This window comes from Anopheles maculipalpis, chromosome 2RL (genome assembly GCF_943734695.1).
Source record: "Anopheles maculipalpis chromosome 2RL, idAnoMacuDA_375_x, whole genome shotgun sequence".
Taxonomy (NCBI): domain Eukaryota; kingdom Metazoa; phylum Arthropoda; class Insecta; order Diptera; family Culicidae; genus Anopheles; species Anopheles maculipalpis.
The window spans coordinates 75567140-75590758 of NC_064871.1; the positions used below are offsets into that span (position 1 = coordinate 75567140).

At 42.6% G+C, this 23619-nt stretch overlaps 3 protein-coding genes across 3 annotated transcripts in view; 2 read left to right on the forward strand and 1 right to left on the reverse strand.

The window, feature by feature from the left end:
• Nucleotides 1-3476, reverse strand: part of LOC126555997 (signal recognition particle receptor subunit alpha homolog) — a 45640-nt gene extending 42164 nt beyond the window's left edge. Inside the window, exon 1 of the mRNA XM_050211151.1 lies at nt 3466-3476. The gene's annotated coding sequence lies outside the window, so the exon portion shown is untranslated. The remainder of the gene's footprint in view (nt 1-3465) is intronic.
• LOC126556487 (sortilin-related receptor-like) overlaps nt 1-21125 on the forward strand; it is a 213719-nt gene extending 192594 nt beyond the window's left edge. The window contains exons 3-15 of the mRNA XM_050211751.1: nt 12949-13206; nt 13286-13447; nt 13524-13647; nt 13723-14113; nt 14192-14455; nt 14535-17486; nt 17569-17728; nt 18420-18699; nt 18783-19496; nt 19574-19833; nt 19914-20182; nt 20454-20622; nt 20700-21125. Of these exons, the coding sequence (XP_050067708.1) occupies nt 12949-13206; nt 13286-13447; nt 13524-13647; nt 13723-14113; nt 14192-14455; nt 14535-17486; nt 17569-17728; nt 18420-18699; nt 18783-19496; nt 19574-19833; nt 19914-20182; nt 20454-20622; nt 20700-21020 (6324 nt within the window). The 3' untranslated portion in view covers nt 21021-21125. The remainder of the gene's footprint in view (nt 1-12948; nt 13207-13285; nt 13448-13523; nt 13648-13722; nt 14114-14191; nt 14456-14534; nt 17487-17568; nt 17729-18419; nt 18700-18782; nt 19497-19573; nt 19834-19913; nt 20183-20453; nt 20623-20699) is intronic.
• LOC126556078 (E3 ubiquitin-protein ligase ariadne-1) overlaps nt 1-23619 on the forward strand; it is a 157895-nt gene that overhangs the window by 98794 nt on the left and 35482 nt on the right. The gene's annotated exons all lie outside the window — the stretch shown is intronic.

Here is a 23619-nt window from a genome sequence, read left to right on the forward strand (position 1 = left end):
TTGGGCTCTGGCGCTCGTCTAGCAGCCCACGTTGTGGCAGCTTCAGCCGCTCGCGATGAGCAGATCCTGCAGGCGGTGGTCGAAGCAGAGCGTACTGAGATGGCTCCGCCTCCCATACCCTCACGCAACACGGGGAGACCACCTTCCCCCGAGATGCTGCAGCTCAGGCATGAACGGCGTTTGTATATGCAAAGAGTATGGAGAGGCAGAGTTTGGGAGGGAACACTACCACCAGTTCCTGCCGGAAGAAGTCTCTCTGATGGGGACTTAGTACGGAGGCGGATACGTCGTCGTCTCATAGAACGTATGCGCAGGCAGGCGGCGAGAGACACCGGTCCCATTATTCACAGAACAGATCGCGAGCTATTCACCGCAGCGGACCAGGCCTCAATAACAGAGGCCACTACTTCAGGCCGTTGAAAGATGAGTGGTGCGGTTAAACGATGGATGTACGGAAGGGCAGGCAGGGGTACTGTGGATTGTGTGGCAAAATACGGGGTCAAGGCGCAATGCAAAGCATCGTTTAGCCTTGGAATCAGTCCCTCGCGGGAATATTCCATGGTTACGGAGGCTAAGGTAGGCTCCCAAAAAACACCCAACCACAACGAGTCTCGAAAGATCGAAGCTAGCAGACTAGGACAAGGAATATGATGGGAATATCCTCCATTTCTTCGCACAATCGATTATCAGCTGTTTAGCCGTTAAACATACTAGCGAAAAGATTGAGCTATCGCTTATCAGAACCGATTGTTTGATTAAATTATGTTCATAAAGCTGTCTGTAAAATACGTGACACAAGTTGAATGACTAAGTAGAAATGAAGAATAATATTACACTTGATTTTAGATCTGCAAATTCGGATGATTTGAGACTAAATGGGCCAATGCAGAGAATTCACGAATTATAGATTTATTTTGGTACAAAAAATATGATTTGATAATGGGCACAATGTAACAATTTTGGCAGCGGTGATAACAACATTCGGTCTTTAAATCCCGTCTATATAGGTTCACCGTAGGGAGGACTGACTATTCAACTTGGTGCTATCATATCATAAGAAGATTTAATAACTTGATGTTCATTCTGTAGCTAAACTCGAAAGGAAATATTTGGGAACAAACGTATGCCTTCAAAAAACAAATAGGTTTAGAGGAGTTTTCATACAACTGCACTGTGTCCTTGCGATCACAGAAATTCACTACTTGAATTGCTACTCATGATAGAGCACGTCGCGTAGACATCGACAGATGGCTAATCAGTTTCCAACAAACTCGGTCTACGGCTGCAGTCCTTAAATCGATGATTGCATCCAATATCTGACAGCTTTGACTCCACTTGATCCTGTACTTGATCCTGTGATCGGTATGCTTCCTCTACGCCTTAATCGCTGACAAGCACCTTCCATCCTGGTGGGGAATGAGAGAAATACTCTACTCTCACTACTGATCATAATCAAAGACGATTCTACGATCTCTAGCTGTCTTTTGAAAAAGTGTTTCGATCTGGGAAAATGAATCTGTATCTTCCCGACAAGATGTCTAGATCGGGACTGTTACATGAAAAAATTCTAGTCGCGGATGTCCTTGTTTGGGTAGAAATTAATCACTCTAAACAAGATCCTGAAGGGTTTCTTGTAAATAATCTTTCTGATGGTGAGATCATCGTTTGTGCAAAAGATTACCAACTTCAATAGGGAACGATCAATAAAGGTTTTAGGCAGTCCTCAATCGGAGAATCTTCGCAGAAAAAGAGCAGCTGATCGTCGGGGACCGCGGTGCGGTGTCTCAAAGTCAAGCCAAGTCTTGATACATTTTATCATTATCAACATATTACGTAAAGTATTATAGTATAACATCATTGTAACTAAAGTCCATATAATATAAGTTCATCATAACTAAAGTCCATAAGTAAGTTTTAAGCAATGAACTATGAAGAACGTTATATTTCCTCATTTAAGTATCATTGACCACATGAAATGTTCCATTGCTTCCACCACAAAACCAACTGCAAGCACCTGCAAATGAACTGTTCCCACTACCCTGCGAAGCGCTTTACACTCGGTTCAAACGGTGTAAGCTTATCTCTCCTTTTATTTACTGTGCAAAACAAGCAGTTTGCCGAGTAGCACATATCACATTACCCGTCGGTGGTATATCAGTTCTGTTGATAAGTTAACTACGGGGTTCACAAAAAGAGAAGCGTACTCTTGATGCAAACTGAAGAGAATGAGCCATAATGAATCCTGTTGCAGACGCATGGTGGTATGAACACGAAGTCAAGTACGGCAGCAAATGAGTGGTCACGGTAATCGGATAGTATCGTCAGCTGAATGCGTGCGAACATAATGTTGTCCATCATTTATAGCATCATCATCAACATCATACAAGTTCTGTACGCCGAAGCCAAACGAGATAGTGGACTTAATGTTCCAAACATCGGATTTGAAGGAGCTAAACTCGTGCTAATTTCGAGCTATTGTTATAACATTTGATTCTTTAGAACGTTTCATCCAAATTAAACGACCATCATCCTCCCGCATCGAGTGAGCTCGTTATCTGTGGACCTATTTGTTGCTTTTAATGCTATGTACCACTATAATTCCGTTCTGATTCTTCTAAGGGTGTGATGCCCACCGGGTTACTGACAAAAAGTAATGTTTATCGCTTAATTTGCCTTTAAAGATACACATGAAATGGAAGACTTCGCTTAAACAAGCTTTGCTAGCGAGAAAATAATATTACCGGTCACGTTCTACCCATTTACGAATCTATATACACAGCACGGTGGTGTCCCATATGGTGCGTTAATTGAATGGCAGGCGTGGATACTCGCTTCGAAATGAATGCTAATGCAATCGGAGTGAATTATTTCCCACATTCAGCGCTCAATCTCAATGTCATATATTTATTGCCTTTTGGAAGGGAATTGGACGATCGATCACGGCCAAAATGTGGCAGTAATTATATCGAGATCGTTCTCTGATCGTTTGAATCATTCGACTTACTCTAGTCTTTGCAGTCAAGAGTGTTGTATCAAGCAGCTCTTTGGACTGAGCGGAGCGAGACGCTTACTCAAGCGTGAGTGAGTGAGCGGTGAGCACGAGGTAGCTCAACACTGAGCGCATCTTCGCTCAGCGTGTTCTTCTGAGTGAATTTGGTCAGTACTGAGCTACGTGCTTTTTTATGGAGCGCAATGAGAGCCCTCAGTTAGATGAGCGGAGCAATTGAAGTAGCTCTTCCGCTCACGACCCATCACTAGCAGTCCCCATAGAGCAAGGGCGTGATAATGATGCCTCTTCCAAGCAAGTAGCTACACAACACGCGATGCAATGTTTTTGTACACAGCAGCACTGATGCTTGATGATTTGTCCCACGTGCGAGAAGGCGCGTTGTTTGATTTTTATATTCCAAAGAACCGTTTATGCTGCTACGCCAACCGTGGTAGTAGACGCCGCATCCCAAGCGGACCAGCCCGACGGATGACTCGTACCTTCCATCCATCCCGGAAGCGTCCAATAAAGCTCTTCCCCCCTTATCAATCGCGTTATTTTTCTCAATTGAAACACTCGCCAACGCTTAGCCGAATGGCGGTCGTTTTCTTGTGTCTCTTTTGCTTAACGGCAGCAGTAATGATGGAAAGGAAATGGGAGGAAATGGTACTGGGGTGAGGGAGAAAATCCTTCCCTTCACATATAATAGTGGCAGCAACAGATAAGCCGTGCTCTCTGATTCACCATCTCGTGCAATTCAGAACCACTGGGTCTCTGTGGTGCTCACTCTATCGCTTTCAAGGAGCCGGCCATGTCATCCTTTTTCTTTTGTTCGTCTCATGAGTAAGACTCGGCATGAGTGAAGTTGGAAGTTTGTTGCAAAAAATGCTTACATCAGCAAACTGATTCAGCCTCATATGCGTGCTGCACAGTTCTGTGGGCGTTATCGTTGTGCTTTGTTATTATTTAAAAAAAAGTGATTTTCTAAGAAATTGGATTTCTTTTTATTTTTTAAATTCCTGTGAAAGGAGAATTTTAACACCATCAGCAGATTCGCCGGGCTGTTGTCACCGTTTTTTTATCGACGCGAAAGCTTTGGTGTAGTTTCGCTTACTAATCATATATGAATCTTTTCTTGTGGCGGTTCTCGACTTGTGCTGCGCCGAGCGGCTGGAGGAAGTTTTCTGCCACGGTCAGCAAACGCAAACATAAAGGCAGGGCTAGAGTGATCATACTTGCAGCACTCGTAACCCGATGTGTGCGGGTTACCAGTCGGTGACGCGAATGACGGATCGAGGATGTGACAGTTTGAACCGGTAGGTTGAGGAGTTGAACTGCTAAAGACGAGAACAGTCAACTCATAATTTCGATTATACACCGTAACGGACCCGAAAAATAATTATAGTTTTTTTTTAAATAATTGAGCTTGGCGATACGTCGAGGGCTCTAGCGATCAGCTTTGGCTGAATTCTGTTCCTGAGCAGTGATGAAGCAAGGCCTTACCGATCATTTTGCAATTACTTCATGATCGTTTAACACTTCCGCTTAGTAGAATGCATATGGAAAGTAAAACTGCATCGTAACACAAATGTAACCAGGTCCACACATACGGGGCCAACGATCCTTCTGAGCATCTTCCTCTCCAACGCGGCTAAGAGGGCTTCGTCTGTTTTGGTCAGGGTCCATGTCTCAGAGACGTATGTGAGTACTGGGACTATAAAGGTACAATACAGTACCAGCTTCGACTGGGACTAGTCTCTATGTTGCTTTCGGTGCTTACTTTTGACCCGAAGTGAAGTTTTGGACGACTTCAAATTTGCGGTCACCTATCCGTACATCACCCCAACGTAGTTCCGGATTTCTTAGTAGGGCCGCTGATGACCATCAATTTGGACTTTGTCTCGTTATTCTACAATCCGAGATTTTCTGCCGCCTGCTCGATCCTTTGGTAGGTCACTGCTACTGGGAGAGCCGCAGACCAATGATGTCTATATCATCAGCCAGGATCAGGATATGTCAGGATCTGGGTTGACTTATAGAAGATGGTTCCCGGAGTGTCCACCTCCGAGTCACGGATGGCCCTCTCTAGCGCCAAGTTGAATAGGAGACAGGCGAGCCCTTCTCCCTGACGTTGGTCATGCTCATTATAACAAGCCTGATCAGTTTGTCCGGGAAAAGAGCTAATGGCTTCGTAGATTTTTACCCTGGCATGGAGAGATGGTATGTGTTCAACTGCCGTTCAGCCATCTCCTCCAACATTTACCGCATTCAGTGGAGATCTTGTCAATGGTAGATTTTCCGTTTCGGAATCCTCTTTGATAGTTTCCAATTAAACGTTCAACGAATGGGACAAGCTTAAAAGCTATGCAATGCAATGGAATTTCATTTGTACATATTGGATACCAACAAGAACAGCTACCTCAGAAAGGGCGCCAAAGAATAGCTACGGGGGTCGCAACTGACAAAATACAATAACAAAGGAAAATTGGTGGTTGTCAAAAGTCCCTGGCTACAAGTATGCCTCGTCTGGCCCTGCCTTAAGAAGAAAAGTGTTTTGAAAGGCGTGTTACCAGCGTAGTGTTACAAAGTAAAATATAAAAAAACGCTAAGGTTAAGATTTGCTTAAGATTTTGGCATAATTTGTTTGAGTTAGCATAAACACCGCATATCGATACTGTTCTATCGTTTTACACTGGGAAAAGTAAACCAAATAAGAGAGCATTGACGAGCTTGCAATAAATCGCACAAAGGACGCGCTCATAAAGTACTGTTCATTTATAATTTGGTCACTCTATGTTATGTATTGTAGAGCCCCCAATAGTGCTATATGCAATTTTTTGACATCTACATATGAGTAGATGTTGGAGCACTTTTCTCTTTTATGGAGTGGTTTTGGCATGATCGTGCTTGTTTCAATTATTATTAAAGATCGAGCTGCTACGCAGACAATTAATTTTGCACACCCATTTTGAAAATTCAACTTGGTCCGGGAGAAAAATAGCAAAAATCCTCGGAAAACGTGTCTTCTTCTTTTGAGTAAGCTTTGAGACGGTTTTGGAAACGTCACAGTGTGGCTAGAATGGTTGAACAAAATCGTCGTATAGGAACATTGTCAGCTGTGCTGGAAGGTGTTGAGAGCGTTACAGGCTATCCTTGGTCTTTTGGATGAGGATACTGCAAAAAAAAAGTACTGTGCAGCATAAATACCGTCAACAGAATCGAATGGAGTGCAGACTAACGCTCTTTTCGTGCAACATTTGGTTCAAAGCAACCAAACAGAACTCTGAAGCATAATTACATCGCCAAACCACGTTTTCCAAAACGTTGCATTCTTATAGATGACGAAACGTACGCAAAAATAGATTTGAGGCATGATTCGGGTCAAAAAAATTATGTTGCCACAGCACGGGGCGATGTTCCCAACAAATATAAGTTTATTTTTGATGACAAATTTGAACAAAACATGGGTTTTTATAACAAATCAATCTTTGAACTCGAATTTTTATGAAGATCAGTGCCAGGAAAAGTGTGTTTTGCTTTTTGTTAAAGCTCATGAAGGCCCAATTAGACTGTAACCAGATTTGCCAACTATTGCCAAGCATATTGTAGGAAAAAAATAGCCACTGAAGTGGATAAACCAGTTGTGCGGCAGCTTATGAGAGGTGTCGAAAGAAAGTTGCTTAAAATCATCCGTACATAAACAAAAGTGTTTTTCTTGAATTTTGTGTTAAAAGAACAATAAAAAACCATTCGTTTGATGTAGAAATTATATTTCTACGTTAAAAATTGCTCGTTTTATAGCCTGTGATGAGTGACCGAGCTCTAAATGTATGACAATTCAACTACTTAAAACCGTATTATGATTATCGTGATTCAAGATACTTGTTTTATTTTAAATTGCATAAGAATCGATCATCACACTTTCGTTGGCAAATATGCGTTATCCGATTTAAAATGCGTCGCATAAACAAAAGGAAGGTCATGCCTATTTCTGTGTCAACGTGAGACACGGTGTGTTGTGATATGTGAACTGAAATCATTTAGCATGTGTTTATCACTTTCTCAATAGGTTAGCTTGTACGGCTTAACGACTGATTAACACGCAGAACCGGTACGATTACGAAGCGCTTGCAGTTCTGACAGCACTTTCCAAATGGCTGATGAAATAATACGAGTATTTGAGTTGGAATAGTTGGTACATTTTTTAATAAAGTTTCAGGGCTAGAAAATTTTAATAAGCAGATTAAGGTGCATTTGATTAGTCATTACAAGCGTTGGTGACAGGTGGTATAGGTGACAGCGACGCCGGTCTTTATACGCAAGGACTGGAATGCAAATCCCATCCGTAGTATCCTCCCGTAGTGAGGACTGACAATCTATCTACATGGATTTAGAAAGTCTAGTAAGCCATTAGACATACCTACAAACATTTAGCAAAAGTCGCTTAACGGCCGTAAAAGTCAGGGACTTGTCGACCATAAACTGACTTACAAAACCCAATGATAACACGCGGTTTCATGGTCAGAACACGCTACCGGAGAAAGGTCCATATGGGATTTGATCTAAGGTCGTGCTATGTGCAAAATGGCGCCACTATCGCCTCCTCATCAATGCTATCAGTTCATCTCAACTTGGGTCTCCATATCTCCTCTGTCCATGTGAACCGTCGAAAAAGATTTTAAGGGTTGGATCTTCCAGTGCTATTCTCGTGACATAACCGGACCAACAAATCCTGGCTTGTACCAGTCGATACAACTTATAGGGCTCCCCATTGCCTTTAGATACCGCGCCAAACATCCTTCTAAGCATCTTCCTCTCGGACGCGACTTTTTTCTCTTATTTCGTCCGATTAGGATTAGGAGCCCATGTTTCAGACGCGTATGTGAGAATGGCGCTATAAGCGTTCCATACAGTCCCAGCTACGTTGGAGAACTTCTGTAAGGCTGTAGCATGACCGGTTGGCAGCCAGCATCCTTGCACGTTACTTAACATTTATACTGTTGTATAGTCTGACTTTTGACCCCAAATGTTTGGAGTTGAGGACGACATTAAATGTGCGACCTGACCTGCACGTTACTGCTATCGGTTACACAACCATTTTTATTTTCGAGTCGGTAATTTCCAACCCATGGTTTAGTGCTATTAGCTCGATGCTTTCTTAGTGGCGGATTAAAGATTTTTGAGGCCCTTGGCGGCCAAGATGTTCGGGCACATATCATATCCATTTTACTAGACTCCTTGTCCTAAACGGTCTCCCGGGGCTCTAGGTGATCGTCTACTCCGCCCACTGTTAGATCCGCTACTGTCCTTTCGTACGCTTCTGCTATATAGGCACGTATACCAGAATCTGGATTGACTGATAGAATGTGGTCTTCAAAACTATCACCTTCGATTCTTGGATGTCTAACACGAGCGCCAAATTGAAGGGAAGACTGGCAAGTCCATCTTCCTGGTGCAGTAGCAGGGCCGTAAGATTTTTACATCCACTTTCATGTGACAAATGTTGTTGGTAATTCGCATTCTTACATGACTGGTAACTTTAGCCACGAATATAAAAGGGCTCATTGTGTCGCTCAGTTTTAATCTTGGTAAGCTGTTATGTGCAGCTTTAAAATTGATGGAGAATACTGTAGCTGCTGCTCGATCATCTTCTCCTAAATTTTCCGCACGATGTAGCTCTGTTTAGCTTTTGGTGTTCCGTTTTGAAGGACTGTATGATAGTTTCCTACTGTTTCTTCGACGACTGGGATTAGTTGATCCATCTTCTTGGCTTAACCGGTGAAGACCGTCGCCGCTATCGTCCCTACTACCTCTCAACCTATCCCAAAGGCTCCCAATAATGTTTTCTACTATTACCTTGAACACTCATTTACAACAGAGGTGAAAAGTTTTCCACCACAGAAAAAGAGATGCCAGTTTTGAACATATTTCACACCATCCTGTGCAAAATCCTGGACCGGTTCAAACTTTACCAGATTGTTATGAAATTTACACATGCCGAATATTAAAGATAACTTTTACTGAAATACTAGGAGCAGAACAACAAGTAACAAGTACGAAACAAATTATCACATAATGTTATTTGAACTAGCGTCTCAACAGTTTGAATCTCGCCTTATGGGAAGATAAAATACGTGCAAATATTGTCACTTTTGCTTGCTCCATATCAACAGCGATTGCCCCCACATTGTGTGCTCTTTGTGTCCGTCGTTGTGGCTTGACGAAGAGACGCACTTGCAGTACTTGTTGGTTGGCGTTATTTACCTTCCAAAAATACGCAAAAAAAAAATTGAGGGCAATTGAGTATAAAGTTGGTTATGCATCGGTGACGGCAAATGGGGGTGGGTTTGGTAGGACAAAAAAAAGCAAAAGTACCAAAAAGTACTGTATGAGTTCTCAATAGCAAATGTATACTTGTCGCGCGAACAAAGACAACCTGCCAATTACTATTGCGCCCGTGACGCTTTCGTGGACGATCGTGGAAAATTCGAGAGGTTGAAAAGTAAGAACCAGGGACGGAGTTAGCATTTTACTCACCACTTTACTCGGGTAGCAAATCAAATGCTGACTATTGTTTTTTTTTCATAGTTAAACGCTCTAGTAAAGCGTATTTATGGTTTTTGATTTTTAAAAAGCCTCTGTCGGTGTGGCATTCGCCATTATCACATTTTATTCGCCTACAGTCATCCATTTCTGACGCGGGAAGAGTGATGGAAAATTTACTGTTTCAAAGCATGATTCATTTGGCATGGACCAAAGCCGGGCGGGAAGCGACAGAGCTAATTGTCGTTGCATTCTAATTGCTGGAAGCGTCGATAAGAATTCTCCGCCTGTTCTGTGTTTGTTCGCTGTCTACAGACAGGATGCAAATAATTTTGTGCGCTCGGCTGATGAAGCGGCATGATTTTTATGTGGCAAAATGAAGCGCTAAAATCTATTACTCACCCGACGATGCAATCTTGTTGCATCCTGTGAGATGAAGTTGTGAGTGATTATTTTATGTTCGACACTTTGAAGGCTGTCGGTATGGTAAATAAAAAGTTATTTGTGATAAAATATACTACCTCGAATCCAATACATTCAATAGAGTTCTTATACAAAGCCTAATCGTGTTTATTCATCGATTCCAAGCCATCATTACATATTATACTGTATGCATAAGTAATAAGATGTTAAATGGGGAATTAATAAAAAATAAGCGATTTCGTATTTGTTTATATTATATTGCTTTATACTTACATAGCTCCTAACTCATTTGCCTAATTTTTTACGTATTCAGTGAGATTTATCAATCACAGGATCAATGATTCGCCTTAGACCATGATTCACAGTGGTAGGCAATGAAGTAAGGCAACTACACGGTGTGCACGATAAATTTGACAGTTCCTGAAGGAATTGAAGAATATGTTTTTTATTTTTATTTTAATGCAGCAAATAAGAAAAAATGATTTTCTATGAATGATGGTTGCATTGGCTACGGCCTAACATTTGGCCCTATTGATTATCCAGGACTTGACGACCATGTCCAGCGGCTTCACGTAGAAGTTGGCGTTCAGCCTCAGGCCCTGCTCGAAGAAATGTCGAAGAACTTGTCGTTCCGTATGCAATCCGACCGCCTGGTTTTGATCCTTCCGTTGTACAACACCCGCAAAATCTCCGTTGCAGGTTTCAACCTGCTTGCGAATATCCTTCACCGTGTCCCGGTTTGTGTGTCCGGATGATGATCCGCGATCATCATGATACACGTAATTTGCTTCCGGCGGGTTCCACTTATTAAGTTTAGTCGACATATTTTTCACTGTTTCCAAACACTTGTGGCTTTCGAATGACGTATCGTTTGTTTTGGTACGATAACTCAACCACGAACTATTAACGAAATTGGGGAAGTTAGCAACAAGTGTCAAATTTTTCGTGCAAAACGTGTGTGTAATCTGCGATGTATTAATTATATTAACTAATCTTCTGATTTTACTAGTTAAAGAAAAGAGATTTTCTTATTTCTTTTTATTGAAATAAACAATATATTATCAATATTAATGCTAGTACATGTACTTATGTTTTCAGAGGGTAGTTTGCATAAGTGGTTCATTTGCTAGGTGCTTTGTGAACCGCTTTATATCGTAGTGCCAAATGGGGACAGCTATTTTCCTTTAGAATTTATTAATTGATAATCAGTTCCCTGGAAAGTTGGTCTTAGATTTGGTTTAGTGGAAGCTTAGACTCCACTTGATCCAGCCAACGGTCTCGCTGTGTTACGCCTCGCTGACGAACCCCTTCTTGGTGGGGCATGGGTCCGGCATCCTCATCACGTGCCTCAACCATCGTATCCTTCCGGCTTTGACTACCGTCAGGATATCAGCAACTCCAAACAGCTCAGCTAGCTCATGGTTCATTCTCCTTCGCCACAAGCCCTACTCGCACTCACCGTTAAAGATAGTCCTTGGCACCCGCCGCTCAAAAATGGCGAGTGCATTAGCGTCTTCCTTCAGCATTGTCCAAGACTCGTACCCGTAGAGGACTACCGGACGCATCAAGGTGCGGTAAATCGTGCATTTCTTGTGTTGTTTTTGTCTTCTGGATCACAGGAGTTTGTAGAGTCCGTAGTAGGCACGATTCCCATGAACAATGCGCCTTCGGATTTCGCTGCTTACGTTGTTATTCGAAGTTACGATCGTACCAAGGTAACAGAGCTCCTCTACCACCTCGAGATCGTCGCCTTCAACTGATATTCTGCTTCCGAGTCGGGTTCTATCACGGTTGGAGTCTCCAGAAATCTGGCACTTCGTCTTCGTCGCATTGATGCTAAATCCAATTCTATTGGCCTTGCGTTTCAGTCGGGTGTACGGCCTCGCACACCGCCGCAGTTGTCCGTCCGATGATGTTAACAAGTTTATATCTTTTGGATAAATTTTGGTTCATCCTTAGTGACAAATACTGAGCAAATCCAAACAACATTAATTTTTAGTATGTTTTTCTAAGATTAATCGAATATTTTATGAAGGCATACAATAATTTGTTGTCATCCCGCCGTTTAGAATAAATACATCGTTCAAAAGCTTATGTCTTGTTGTGCAACTTCGTGTTTGAAGTATTTTTTTAGATAAATTTATGCTTACCTTGTTGGTGGTTGTGTTTGTACGTTAGCAACTTTCTAGCTTATGATTTAAAGCAAAAAATGCTTGAAATGAGTAACTATTAACATGCTGTCATTTATTATTGTTTTTAGTCGTATTTTATGTTTTTAATAAACCAAATAAAGCGAAAAAAAATACGCAGAAATTTTGTATGATCTTATTTTAATTGCCATCACTGTAAAGTGTGTAATTTTAGAGTAATCGACAATAGAATAGAACTAGCTAACATTGTGATAACGTAAACCTGAGGATATGATGCCGATTTTCAACAAATCAACTCAGTTTTTTTTGTGAAACTTCGTCAAATTTTTTTTGGAAACCGATCATAACATTGGATCGATCAAGAAGTCAATTCTGTATCTGGGTTTTCCCTTCTGATGAAAATATTGCCAAAGTACGAAAACAAGATTGCTATAGAAAGTTAAAATGCTAGTGAAACTTTCGCCAAACTTTGATGTAGTTTTTCATCAAGTCCGTATTCCAAATATATCCAAAATATCCAGAAAATTTTTCATCAAACAGAGGATATTTCTGACGTTACCCATTAGAGTTTTTTCCCCTGCAAATATGTGGATTCATCCGTAGTCGTCGAACACAATACATACAAATTCATCTTTTTACATAAAATGGCACTACCCACTTGGCATATTACTAATGTATGCCCTTTCAATCGTCATGAGATTTAATACCCTTTCAATCGTCCATCATTCTTCCTGTCTTGTTTTCTATTTTTTGTGTCTTTCTTATCATAACCTTTTCATTTTGCCCATGATATCACTCTACATATTAATTTATCTAATGATTTTATTTTTGGTGTACTTCCAGACGACTCATCTAAACGATTCCCATGGCCAGCTCATTGTGCACTGGTTGGGCGAAGGGACGGACGTTATGATCTGTCTTGCCCGAGAGCCTCCAGATACGGACATGAAGTCACCGCCGCCCCCTCCCTCACGAATCTTCATGTCCAAAGATTACGGTGATACGTTTGAAGACAGGACGGCAGATTTCATGCTTAACGTCACTGGTGTTCTGACGAATTCCACGGTGGAGCAATTTTTCACGCATCAAAAATACAACACGGTATGTAAAGCCGTGTGAGAGAAGTTCTTGTAATAGATTTAATATTTGTTTGTTTATTTTGTTTTCCCCATACAATCAGATTGTCTTTATTGATCCCCGAAATCAAGCGATATTTACGTCAGAGGATTATGGCACCACTATCACGATGCGTAAGCTTGACTTTACACCTTCGGACGTGTCGTTCTACGACACGGATAGACGAACATTTCTCGTACTGGACAAGCGCGATCCTCAGAGAAAGGTTTGTTTTAGCAAAGATTTTAAAGAGATTACAATGGATTACATTTATCTCAATTTTTTATATCTACTTGTTACAGCTTTATTATACGACGGACTTTGGAGCATCGTTTACACTTCTTCAAAGCTATGTGAAATCGTTCCTGTGGTCGTCGGGTGACGGTGTCCCTATTCATCTGTACGTCGAGCGCAAAGAACCTACGAGTTAGTAGTCTTACAATTATACATTCTACATTTTTGGAAGCATTAATATTCATTACAACATGCTGTGCTTTGCAGATACTTCATCGGTGATTTTCTTCAACGCGGCCGATCTTTACACCGGTAACCGAAAGTTTAATGTGCTGATCGAGAAGGTGGAAGACTTTCACATCCACAAAGACTTCATGTTTGCGTCCCAGCGTTTGCCAAACAGCACCCAGCTTCTGATTTCATACAAACGAGGCAAATTTGTCAAAGCAGATTTCCAAACCGAACTGGACATTCGAGGATATCATGTGGCGGACGTCGAAGGACGGCGGATAATGATTTCGGTCGTACATTCGGAACGCATTTCGCATCTGTATGTGTCGGAAACGAACGATGACATGACGGACATAAAGTTTGTGCCCAGTTTGGAAAACATTTTCACCTACATTCCCGACCTGAACTGGCGATCGAGTTGGTTGGTGTAAGTATACGACAAAGGACTCTTGGGATGGTTGTTCCTTAGAAAAAATAATGAAATTGTATGTTTTTCCCTCTACAGGAAATCTTCCGAAACAGCATTTACTGATCTGTATCGTGTGGATGGCTTACGAGGTATTTACATCGCTTCGAAGATGAATCGACTGCCGGTCGCTGAAACGATCACACCTGACTATCTAATGTCGGTAATATCGTTCGATCATGGTAATACGTGGCGAACAATTAAAGCTCCCGAAAGGGATGATGAAGGAGCTTTGTTGAACTGTGGCAAAGATTGTAGTCTGCATTTGACACAGAAATTCTCTTCACTATACCCAGTGTCTAGGTGAGTTTCATTATGTTCTTCTGTTCTTCTGGGATGGTTCTCGAATAAAAAAAAAATGCTTTTAATCTTTTATTTCTAGATCCGTAACTATAATGAGCTCAAAAACGGCTCCAGGTGTAATTATTGCTTCCGGTGTGGTTGGAAAATCACTCAAAGGACACCCGGGTGTGTACATTTCGCGTGACGGTGGTCTCACGTGGAAGCAGATACTAAAGAACTATTACTTCTTCAATATGGGCGATCATGGTGGAATACTGGTGGCAGTAAAGTACTTCAAGTCTAAGGGCGAAACGAACGAAATCCTCTACTCAACGGACGATGGCGAACGATGGCACTCGACACCGTTCATTGGCAACCAGCTGAAGGTGTACGGATTGATGCGAGAAGCGGAAGCAAACGGTACCATCTTTACGTTGTTCGGTTCGGAGCAGGAAGAGCACCGGTGGTTAATAATTAAGATCGATCTGAGGAATGCCTTTACCGCGAACTGTACGGAAGATGATTACAAATTTTGGACACCCGGTTCGTACTCGGACGATGTCTTTATGCCGTGCGTGCTCGGTCGGCAGGAAACGTACCAGCGCCGGAAACCGCAAGCCAACTGCCACAATGGCATCGGGTACGAACGGCCCATCCGGCAGGAGGTGTGTGAATGTAACAGTTGGGACTTTGAGTGCGATTATGGGTTTGTACGCAGCGGCCAGTCGCGTTCGTTCTGTGTGCGCAACAAAACGCTAACACAGTATGATCCGTATGCCGTTCCGAAATCGTGCAAACCTGGTGCGTACTACAATCGCACCCGCGGCTACCGGAAGATTGAAGGAGATGTGTGCGTTAATGGGTTCGCTTCGAAATTTCTGCCCCAAACGATTCCCTGCCCGCTGGAGCAGTCGGACGAGTTTTTGATAATAGCCCAGCGGGAAAAGATTTCTCGCATTGATTTGCGCAACAACAACACACGCACTGAGTTTGCTATTCCCGGGCTTAAAAATGTGATCGCGATCGAGTTTGATTTAAAGCGCAACTGTGTGTTTTGGGCCGACATACTAACGGATGTGATTGGACGGCAGTGTCTGAACGGGAACTCGACGCCGGAAACGTTGGTAGACAATGGGCTTTCGTCGGTGGAAGGTATGTCGTACGACTGGATCTCGGAAGTGCTGTACTTTGTGGATGGTATGAGACTGATGATAGAGGCGCTACGTGTTCCACCGCCGGGCACGTTACCGCCAGCTGGTTCGCCCCGTCCGCCCAACATTCGCCACACGATCCTGGATAGTAAGTATCTGAACAAACCACGCGGTATCGTTGTACATCCTATGGAAGGGTACCTGTTTTGGACGGATTGGAACTCGATACGGCCATCGATCTCGCGTGCAAACATGGACGGTACGGATGTACGCGAACTGTTCACGAAACCGCAGGTTGCCTGGCCGAATGGAGTGACGATCGATTATATGGCGGAACGGTTGTACTGGGTAGATGCTAGCAAGGATTACATCGCTAGTAGTGATCTGGATGGCAAAAACTTCCACAAAGTGATGCAGCAGGATCCGTTCGTGCAGCATCCGTTCGCGGTGGGCGTGCTGAAGGATGTGATGTATTGGGACGATTGGAAGCAAAATTCGGTCTTTTCGGCGGACAAAGATCACGGCATAATGGCGAAACTTGTGGCAGATAATATGGCCAACTTGATGGATATGAAGGTGTACGGGCATACGATACAGGTCGGCACGAACGCTTGCTCGAAGAATGATCGGTGTTCGCATATCTGTGTCGGTGGACCGAAGCATACGTTCAGCTGTCTCTGTCCGGATGGTATGGAGCTGGTGAAGGATCAGTGTACCTGTCCAGCTGGAACCACACCGCAGGGCCACGGATGTATGCGGACGGGCAAAACTTGTGGTCCGAAGTATTTCAGCTGCAACAATGGGCATTGCATACCGCAGATTTACAAATGTGACGGCGAGGACGACTGTGAGGATCGTAGCGATGAGGAAGGCTGCCCGGCAGCGAAACCAGCCTGCCCACCGCACATGTTCACTTGCAAGCGGGACCTGCAGTGCATTCCGAAGCATTATTTGTGCGACTTCGATAAGGATTGCAAGGATGGAAGTGATGAGGAGGACTGCAAAACACCGCACTGCAAGAAGGGTGAGTTTACCTGCGACAATGGGCGCTGTATCAAACCGAGCTGGATGTGCGACGGTGAGGACGATTGTCGGGATGGGTCGGATGAGAAGGATTGTCAGAAGAAAAATGGTACGCTGATCGAGTGCCAAGCGGACGAATTCCGGTGCAACGCAACGAACGCTTGCCTGCCAAACCAGTGGCGGTGCGACACGGAACTCGACTGTCCGGACGGTTCGGACGAGGTGAACTGTAACAACAATACGTGCGAATCGTGGATGTTTAAGTGCGTGAGCGATGGGAAGTGTATTTACAAAACGTGGCAGTGTGATGGTGCGAAAGACTGCACGGATGGTAGCGACGAGCAGGACTGTGCGTCGTTTGGCGGCAAGTCGGAAGTGTCTACGAACAAACCGGCAATCAATATAATGCCGGGCCAGGAGTGTAACGAGTGGATGTTTAAGTGTAAAAACGAGCGCTGTGTACCGTACTGGTGGAAATGCGACGGAGTGAACGATTGCGAGGATCACTCGGATGAGGATGGATGTAGCGAGGTGGGTAAGGCGATCCCAACGGCGACCGATAACGGTACGACGACTGGAACAACGGCTGTAAATCCGATCACACCGACACCAACGAGACGGAAGGATCGAACGTGCGGATTACACGAGTTCCGGTGTGATTCGGGCACGTGTATCCCGAAGAGGTTTGTGTGCGATAGTTACAGCGATTGCACGCGCGGAGAGGATGAGGAGAACTGTCCGAGCCATAAGCTGTGCAGCAGTAACAATTTCCGGTGCCGTACCGATGGCATGTGTCTGCCGATGAACCGGTTTTGCAACGGAATTCCGGACTGTGCCGATGGCAGTGATGAGGAGTGTACTTTTAAACCATCGACGACGTAAGTGTTCCCGAACTTTGGTGAAGGACTGTGTAATAACAGTTTAATTTACACTTTTATTTATTTTTTTTTCTTTTGAAAGGTCTGTGACTTCGAATCAAAATTGCAGTACCATTCCGGGTGTGTTTGCGTGCGATAATACATGCTTCGCTCTAATGCTCCAATGCGACGGTAAACCTGACTGTTACGATGGAACGGATGAGGAAAATTGCTCCGGTAATCGGAAAGGACCACATTATCAGGTATGATCAGAGAAGTAGTAGAAAAATCGTGTACACCGAAATAAAGGAGTTCAATCCTTATTTGCTTAATGCTTACTCCTTACGAAGAGTTTTTAAAAATTCTTTTGCAAGGAGTGTTTAAACTCTTTCGGGAATCGTCATTATCAAACTCACTCCCAACAAGTTAATAGTCGCCAGAGGGACTCGAATGGCAAGAAGTGTTCTCAGACTCTTTTGGATTCGATCTGCAGAGTTTTTAAAACTCTTTTAGAATTCAAATCAATACAGAGCTCAGACTGGCGTGGCTATAACATCTAGAGTAGAAATTTTTAAATATTGTTTTTATAACAAAAGATGACAGTTAAGTATAAATGATTATGTTCATGATAAAAATATAGCAGCCAATGTGAATTATCTGATGTTTGTTCAATTCAAACTGTGATTTTTCAAACTAAAGTGAACATTGTTTTAGACGTCCGGACTGAAGGCTTCTTTTTGTTTTCCTAAATGTGATAGGATCGTTTAGTTTAGTTTAGTGCTTGTTCTACAGTCGTACGCCTACTTTTTCTATACCCGACAATTAGTACTTAAATCAAGGAAACCACAAATGCCAGGCCGGGACTTCTCGAAGTCATAGCGTCTAGTGTCCAAGAAGAAAATAATTAGAATATTTCTACAACACTGAGTTTCATCATTATTTGTCTTTACACAGGTTTCGCAGATTAGTGTCGACGAGCGATCGTTAAACTCGACAAGCTTCCTCGTCTCTTGGTGGATTATGATGCACGCGAACGTAATATTTGAGTATTTGCCATCCATCCATTACAACAATGAGTGGAAAAATGTATCAAGCTGGAATACGGGAACTTCATACCGCTTTACCAACCTCAAGCCCTACACGACCTACACGGTCACAACGTACGTGCGGGCGAAGGGTCAATCAAAGATAACGCCACCGTACATTTACTACGAAATAGCGACAACCGAAGGAAGTAAGTCATTATTTTATTGGTGTTAAATTAAAACATCTATAAGGCCCGATATATTTCTAAGCCATTTATTTTTATACCTATAGTTCCATCACCACCGTTAGGCGTTTCGGTCATACAGCAGAACGGTTCGCGGGTACTGGTCAGCTGGGATCCACCAAAGGAAGTGAACGGTCGCCTCGAAGGATACACGGTCAACTTTCGGTCACAGTCGAAAAATGTAACACCAGCACAAAACGTTAAAGTGAGCGCATCGGAAACGAGCGTCGTCATTGACAAAGACTTCAAGCCACACGTGGTGTACGAGTTTTGGGTGAAGGCACGCAATGGCAAGCACGAATCACTGTCCTCCGTCATGGTACCGCTCACGTTCGATGGCACCTCGTTTGTGGAGAAATTGACACGCATCGAAGTGCTGAACAAAACGGCCAAATCGGTAACGCTACGCTGGAAACCGGTCAACAATGCGGACGGGTACATGGTGGTGCCGATACTACCCCAAACCTATCCCGTACTGCCCACGATAAAGGTTCAAAATGCGACTGTAATTACACTGGATAATATGGTGCCCGGTACGCAGTACGTAATTAAAGTTGCGGCGTATGTGAAAAACTTTTTCGGCCAACATGAGACAACGATTGTGTCGTTCGGTGGCACGCCATTACCGGCACTGAACGTGGAGCTGAAGGAAAAAACTAACGATTATGCACTGTTGGAGTGGAATGAACCGAAAGGACTGGAAACGAGTATGTTGGTGTATGGCGTTTACTACGGTACCAGCATGGACGCACTGTTTGAAGGTAAGCATTGTGAAAAATGTCGCTTGTTTTTAACAGTTTTGTCGAGTTTTATTGTCTATCGTGTTTTTTCTCTCTAGCCGCTCGCATGAATACTACATCGCGCAGCATTAAGTTGACTGGCCTTATGCCTTGCCAATCGTATCTGGTCAGCGTCGGTATCGTCGGTCCGATTGGGCCGGGTCCGTTGGGGCGCAATCCGCTGAAGCTGGAGACGGCTTACAATCGTACGCTACCACCAAAGGAACTAACAGTTGTAATTAACGAAACTAGTCAAGAAATGACCATCGAATGGCAGCATAGCTGTGCTTTGGAATTGGGCGCGTATCCGTCATACATTGTAAGTTGCTTTATTTGCTGTAGATGAAAAAAAAAAATCAGAAAAATTATGATGATTTTTTATTCCCCTTTCTCACCTAGATATCGGTGCGCGAACTGACGCTGAACAAAACATCCGTCGTGACGGTGCAACCGTCCAGCAACAAAACGATCGTGCACGTGTTCCGCAAGATTCCGAAGGGTGCCGCGTACGAGATATCCGTATCGACCGACATTCCAAATGCGCAGGCGGTCAGCATGATTGCGTACTCGGCTCCGTTGCCGGCGCCCGACCAGTTGCAGGTGTGGCCGGAGCGTAACGGAACGCACGTTGTTTACTGGAAAACTGTGAAAGATTTTAAGGATGATGGGTAAGTTGTTGTTTTTTTTCGTATTACGCTTACTTTATTACATTTCTGGCGCTGCGATCACTTTGTGGTCTTGTGAAATAGTTCTATAAATCACTACAAACACTTTTTTATCATTACTGAGTGATTATTAACGAACCGAGGGTCGATCAGATTGTTTTTTTTTTTAACGTTCTTTCTTAGGAGAGAGTTAGCTAGTTTTATCTAGCCTTGTTTGATGTAAGAACGATTAATAAACTCACAATGTGTGTTTTCTATTTGCTTTTATTTGTAGCTACACTTACGAAGTAATTGTACACGAAGGTCATGGCATCAACAATTCCGTACCGCCACTACTTACGATACCGGCCAAAGAACCGCCTACTTTCATTCAACCAGACCAACTAAAGTCAATCCCTGACCATGGTGTATTTACGGTTGGCGTCCGGCTTAGAACGGATCAGGTAAGTTGCAGCCATCCCGAGGATGTGATTTTGTTTTCGTTACGGTGAAAAGTAATCTTTTTTTTCCTTCTTATCAGGGTCTTTACTCTGACATCGTAGAGACGGAATCCTTTACCAAATACAGCTTGCTGAGCATGATGGAACCATCCACCTCTTCCGTGGGTTCGTCCTGGAAATGGATCGTGCCGACCGTTGTGGTGGTTATACTTGTTGGTGTATTAGCGTACGGTGTCCAGCGCCACCGACGGTTGCAGAGCTCGTTTAGCCGGTTCGCAAACTCCCACTACGACACGCGAACCGGTGCCACGCGCATTGGATGCACGCTTGATGATGATGAGCACGAACATCAGGAGGTGCCGCGCAGTTTCTCCGACGATGAGCCGCTGGTCATTGCTTAAGAGACGGTAGGTACATTGTCCTTGCTTTTACTACGCACATACACGGGTTGCTGATATTAATAGATTTCGTGCTACAGTAGATCTCCACGTTTCCACGTGTCACCACCCTGCCGTGAGACAGTGCGTGCGTGTATGTGTGTGTGATTGATAATAGGATAGAAAAAAAAAACAAAAGCAAGCAAAGGTTTAATAGGGAATGGTGAGGAGACATTGTATCCATTAGGTGTTGAGCATTAATTTTGATCGTTTATTTTCTTCACCAGACGCCATTACTTGCAAAGGGACTGATATATGAATACATTTTGCATATCATTTCCTAATGTTCCTAATGTTTTTTTTTTGAGGCTGGAATAATTGCTTTAGTTTGGAAACGCTTCGAACGTTTTGGGTTAATATTTTAACTCGGGATTCACTACTCAATGAAAGTTTTCGTTAACGGAATCCTTTTAACTCCAATAACATTGTCAACCGAGAAGATTGTTATCTTTGAAATGCTAAGTCAGTAATATACAATTATAGTCGTAATAGTGTGTAATACACAACATGTTTAAAATACGCAAACTGAAGCATAGAAAAAGCGATCCAAAATAACGCCAGCACCTAATAACCGAACAGACATCTAGCGAACAGAACTGATACATATGATACGAATGCAAGTTTGCTAAACCTTTAAACGCTCAGCTTCCTTACCATAAAACAAGACAGAAGAGAGATTTAAAAAAAAAACAATGCGTAACGATATTTACGAAAACGACGGAGGTGGAATAATGATGCAGAAATGCAAAGACGAACTAAAGAAATGTCAAAACAGAAATACAAAACATAACTGCTAGTGGTAAGAACATTAAGACGAAAACAAAAGCAAAGCAAAAACAGAAACAAAGAAACATAAAAGAGTGTAGAAGGCGTGAGCTGCATAAGCAAAAACAAACTGAAAGACTAAACTAATTTTTTTTGTATTTATGTGTTGTTCGTTTTATTACAAATAGATTTATTTAATGTAATAGCAAAGCAGTGGAGAATGGAATGGAATTAGCAAAAAAAAAAAACAAAAGAACAAATAAAAACCATGTAATGTGTGTGCGCGTGTGTAATGTAAAGAGCAAGAAAGCAAGAGCTGTATAGCACTACCTAAAAATACTTACAGGATGAGAAAGGAAAGGAAAGGAAATAATTTTGTTTATTATAACTCACAATTGTTTGCAACACCTTTGCGCCCTGTAGGTTCTGTGTGTAAACTATATACATTCTGTTTATGTTTCCGTTTTTGCTTCCCATCTGTAATTAGCCTACACAAATTTTCGGGTACTGTGTGTGTGTGTGTGTTGTCCACGCGACTTCCTTTAGTAGTATGTATGTGTAGTACGTTATCAGGATTGTACTAATAAATTAATAGGCTGATAGGAAAATTGGAAGGATGGGTAAAGGGTAACTGATGCAAAAATTAAATGCAATTCCGCGTTACTATTGGGCAGGAACTGTAAAGCAAAATTCCACCGCTCAGTTCACTCACACCCAATTGCGGAAGGATATTAGCTTCTTATGTACAGTGACAGAGGTAAAGTTGTGAAGACTTGTGTATGGGAGCATTTGTTTGTAAAAAAAAGTAAACTATTAATACCGAGGTAAAATGGAAGGAAGGTTTAACATTTTATATCTGTGCTATAGATTTGTACTTGCTTTTTGTTACTTTGCTAGTGTGTGTCAATATAGAACATTTCTTTAAAAAAAAAAAGGTAAAAGATGATGAGCAATATTGGAATTGTTTTAAGTGGGGACATAAAATGGGGTTTAATAAATATCATTTCCAAAGTACTGCAACGCTCTACTACTAAGAGATTGCCTAGAGTGCATAATTTCCATGCTGCAAATACACAATAATAAACAATTGACAGTTTACAGAGCAAAAATGCGAAAGCTCACGTAAGAGATTAAAGCAAAATATTTCTTCGTTGCATAATTTGAGGCTGAAAATAGATGTCGTAAAGTGAGTGAAGGCGATCGGGGTGATCATTGCAAATTTTAGAAGCACGTTTAGGGCTTAACCTAACCCTTTCGGTAGCATTGGATAAGATGAAAGCTGTGGTAGAAGCGTGCATTTTGTACAGTGTGTGGAATGTGACCATGATGCAGTAGTCCAAAGCAGTACTAGCGGGTAGGCAGTATATATGGCAAATTATCTCGTTTTTTTTTACTAATGCATATTTTTCTCTTGTGTTATGCAAACTTCTGCAGCTTCAATAGGGAGATAAAGAATTTTCTGTTGGACAAACGGGTAGGCAGAGAAAGAGAGGCAGATACCAGGAGAAAAAGGGTAAAGGTTCTTCCGTTAAGACGCGTTTGGATTCGGTTTTTTTTTGTATTTTCCCTTACAAAGATATAAAACATACACCAACAAACAATTCCAAATGCTGCTCCCCGTTTTCCTGCATAAAGAAGGTAGTGATGAGAATAGTATCCTTGCGATCAGTTGAATGAACTTGTGTAATGATGAACTTAACATTAAGTAGCGAAACAATAAAGTGCGATGTGTGTGCCACCCTAACATCCCCGAGGCCTAGCAGTGATTCAGTCCGTTCAAGAGTGATGGTAACTGTTC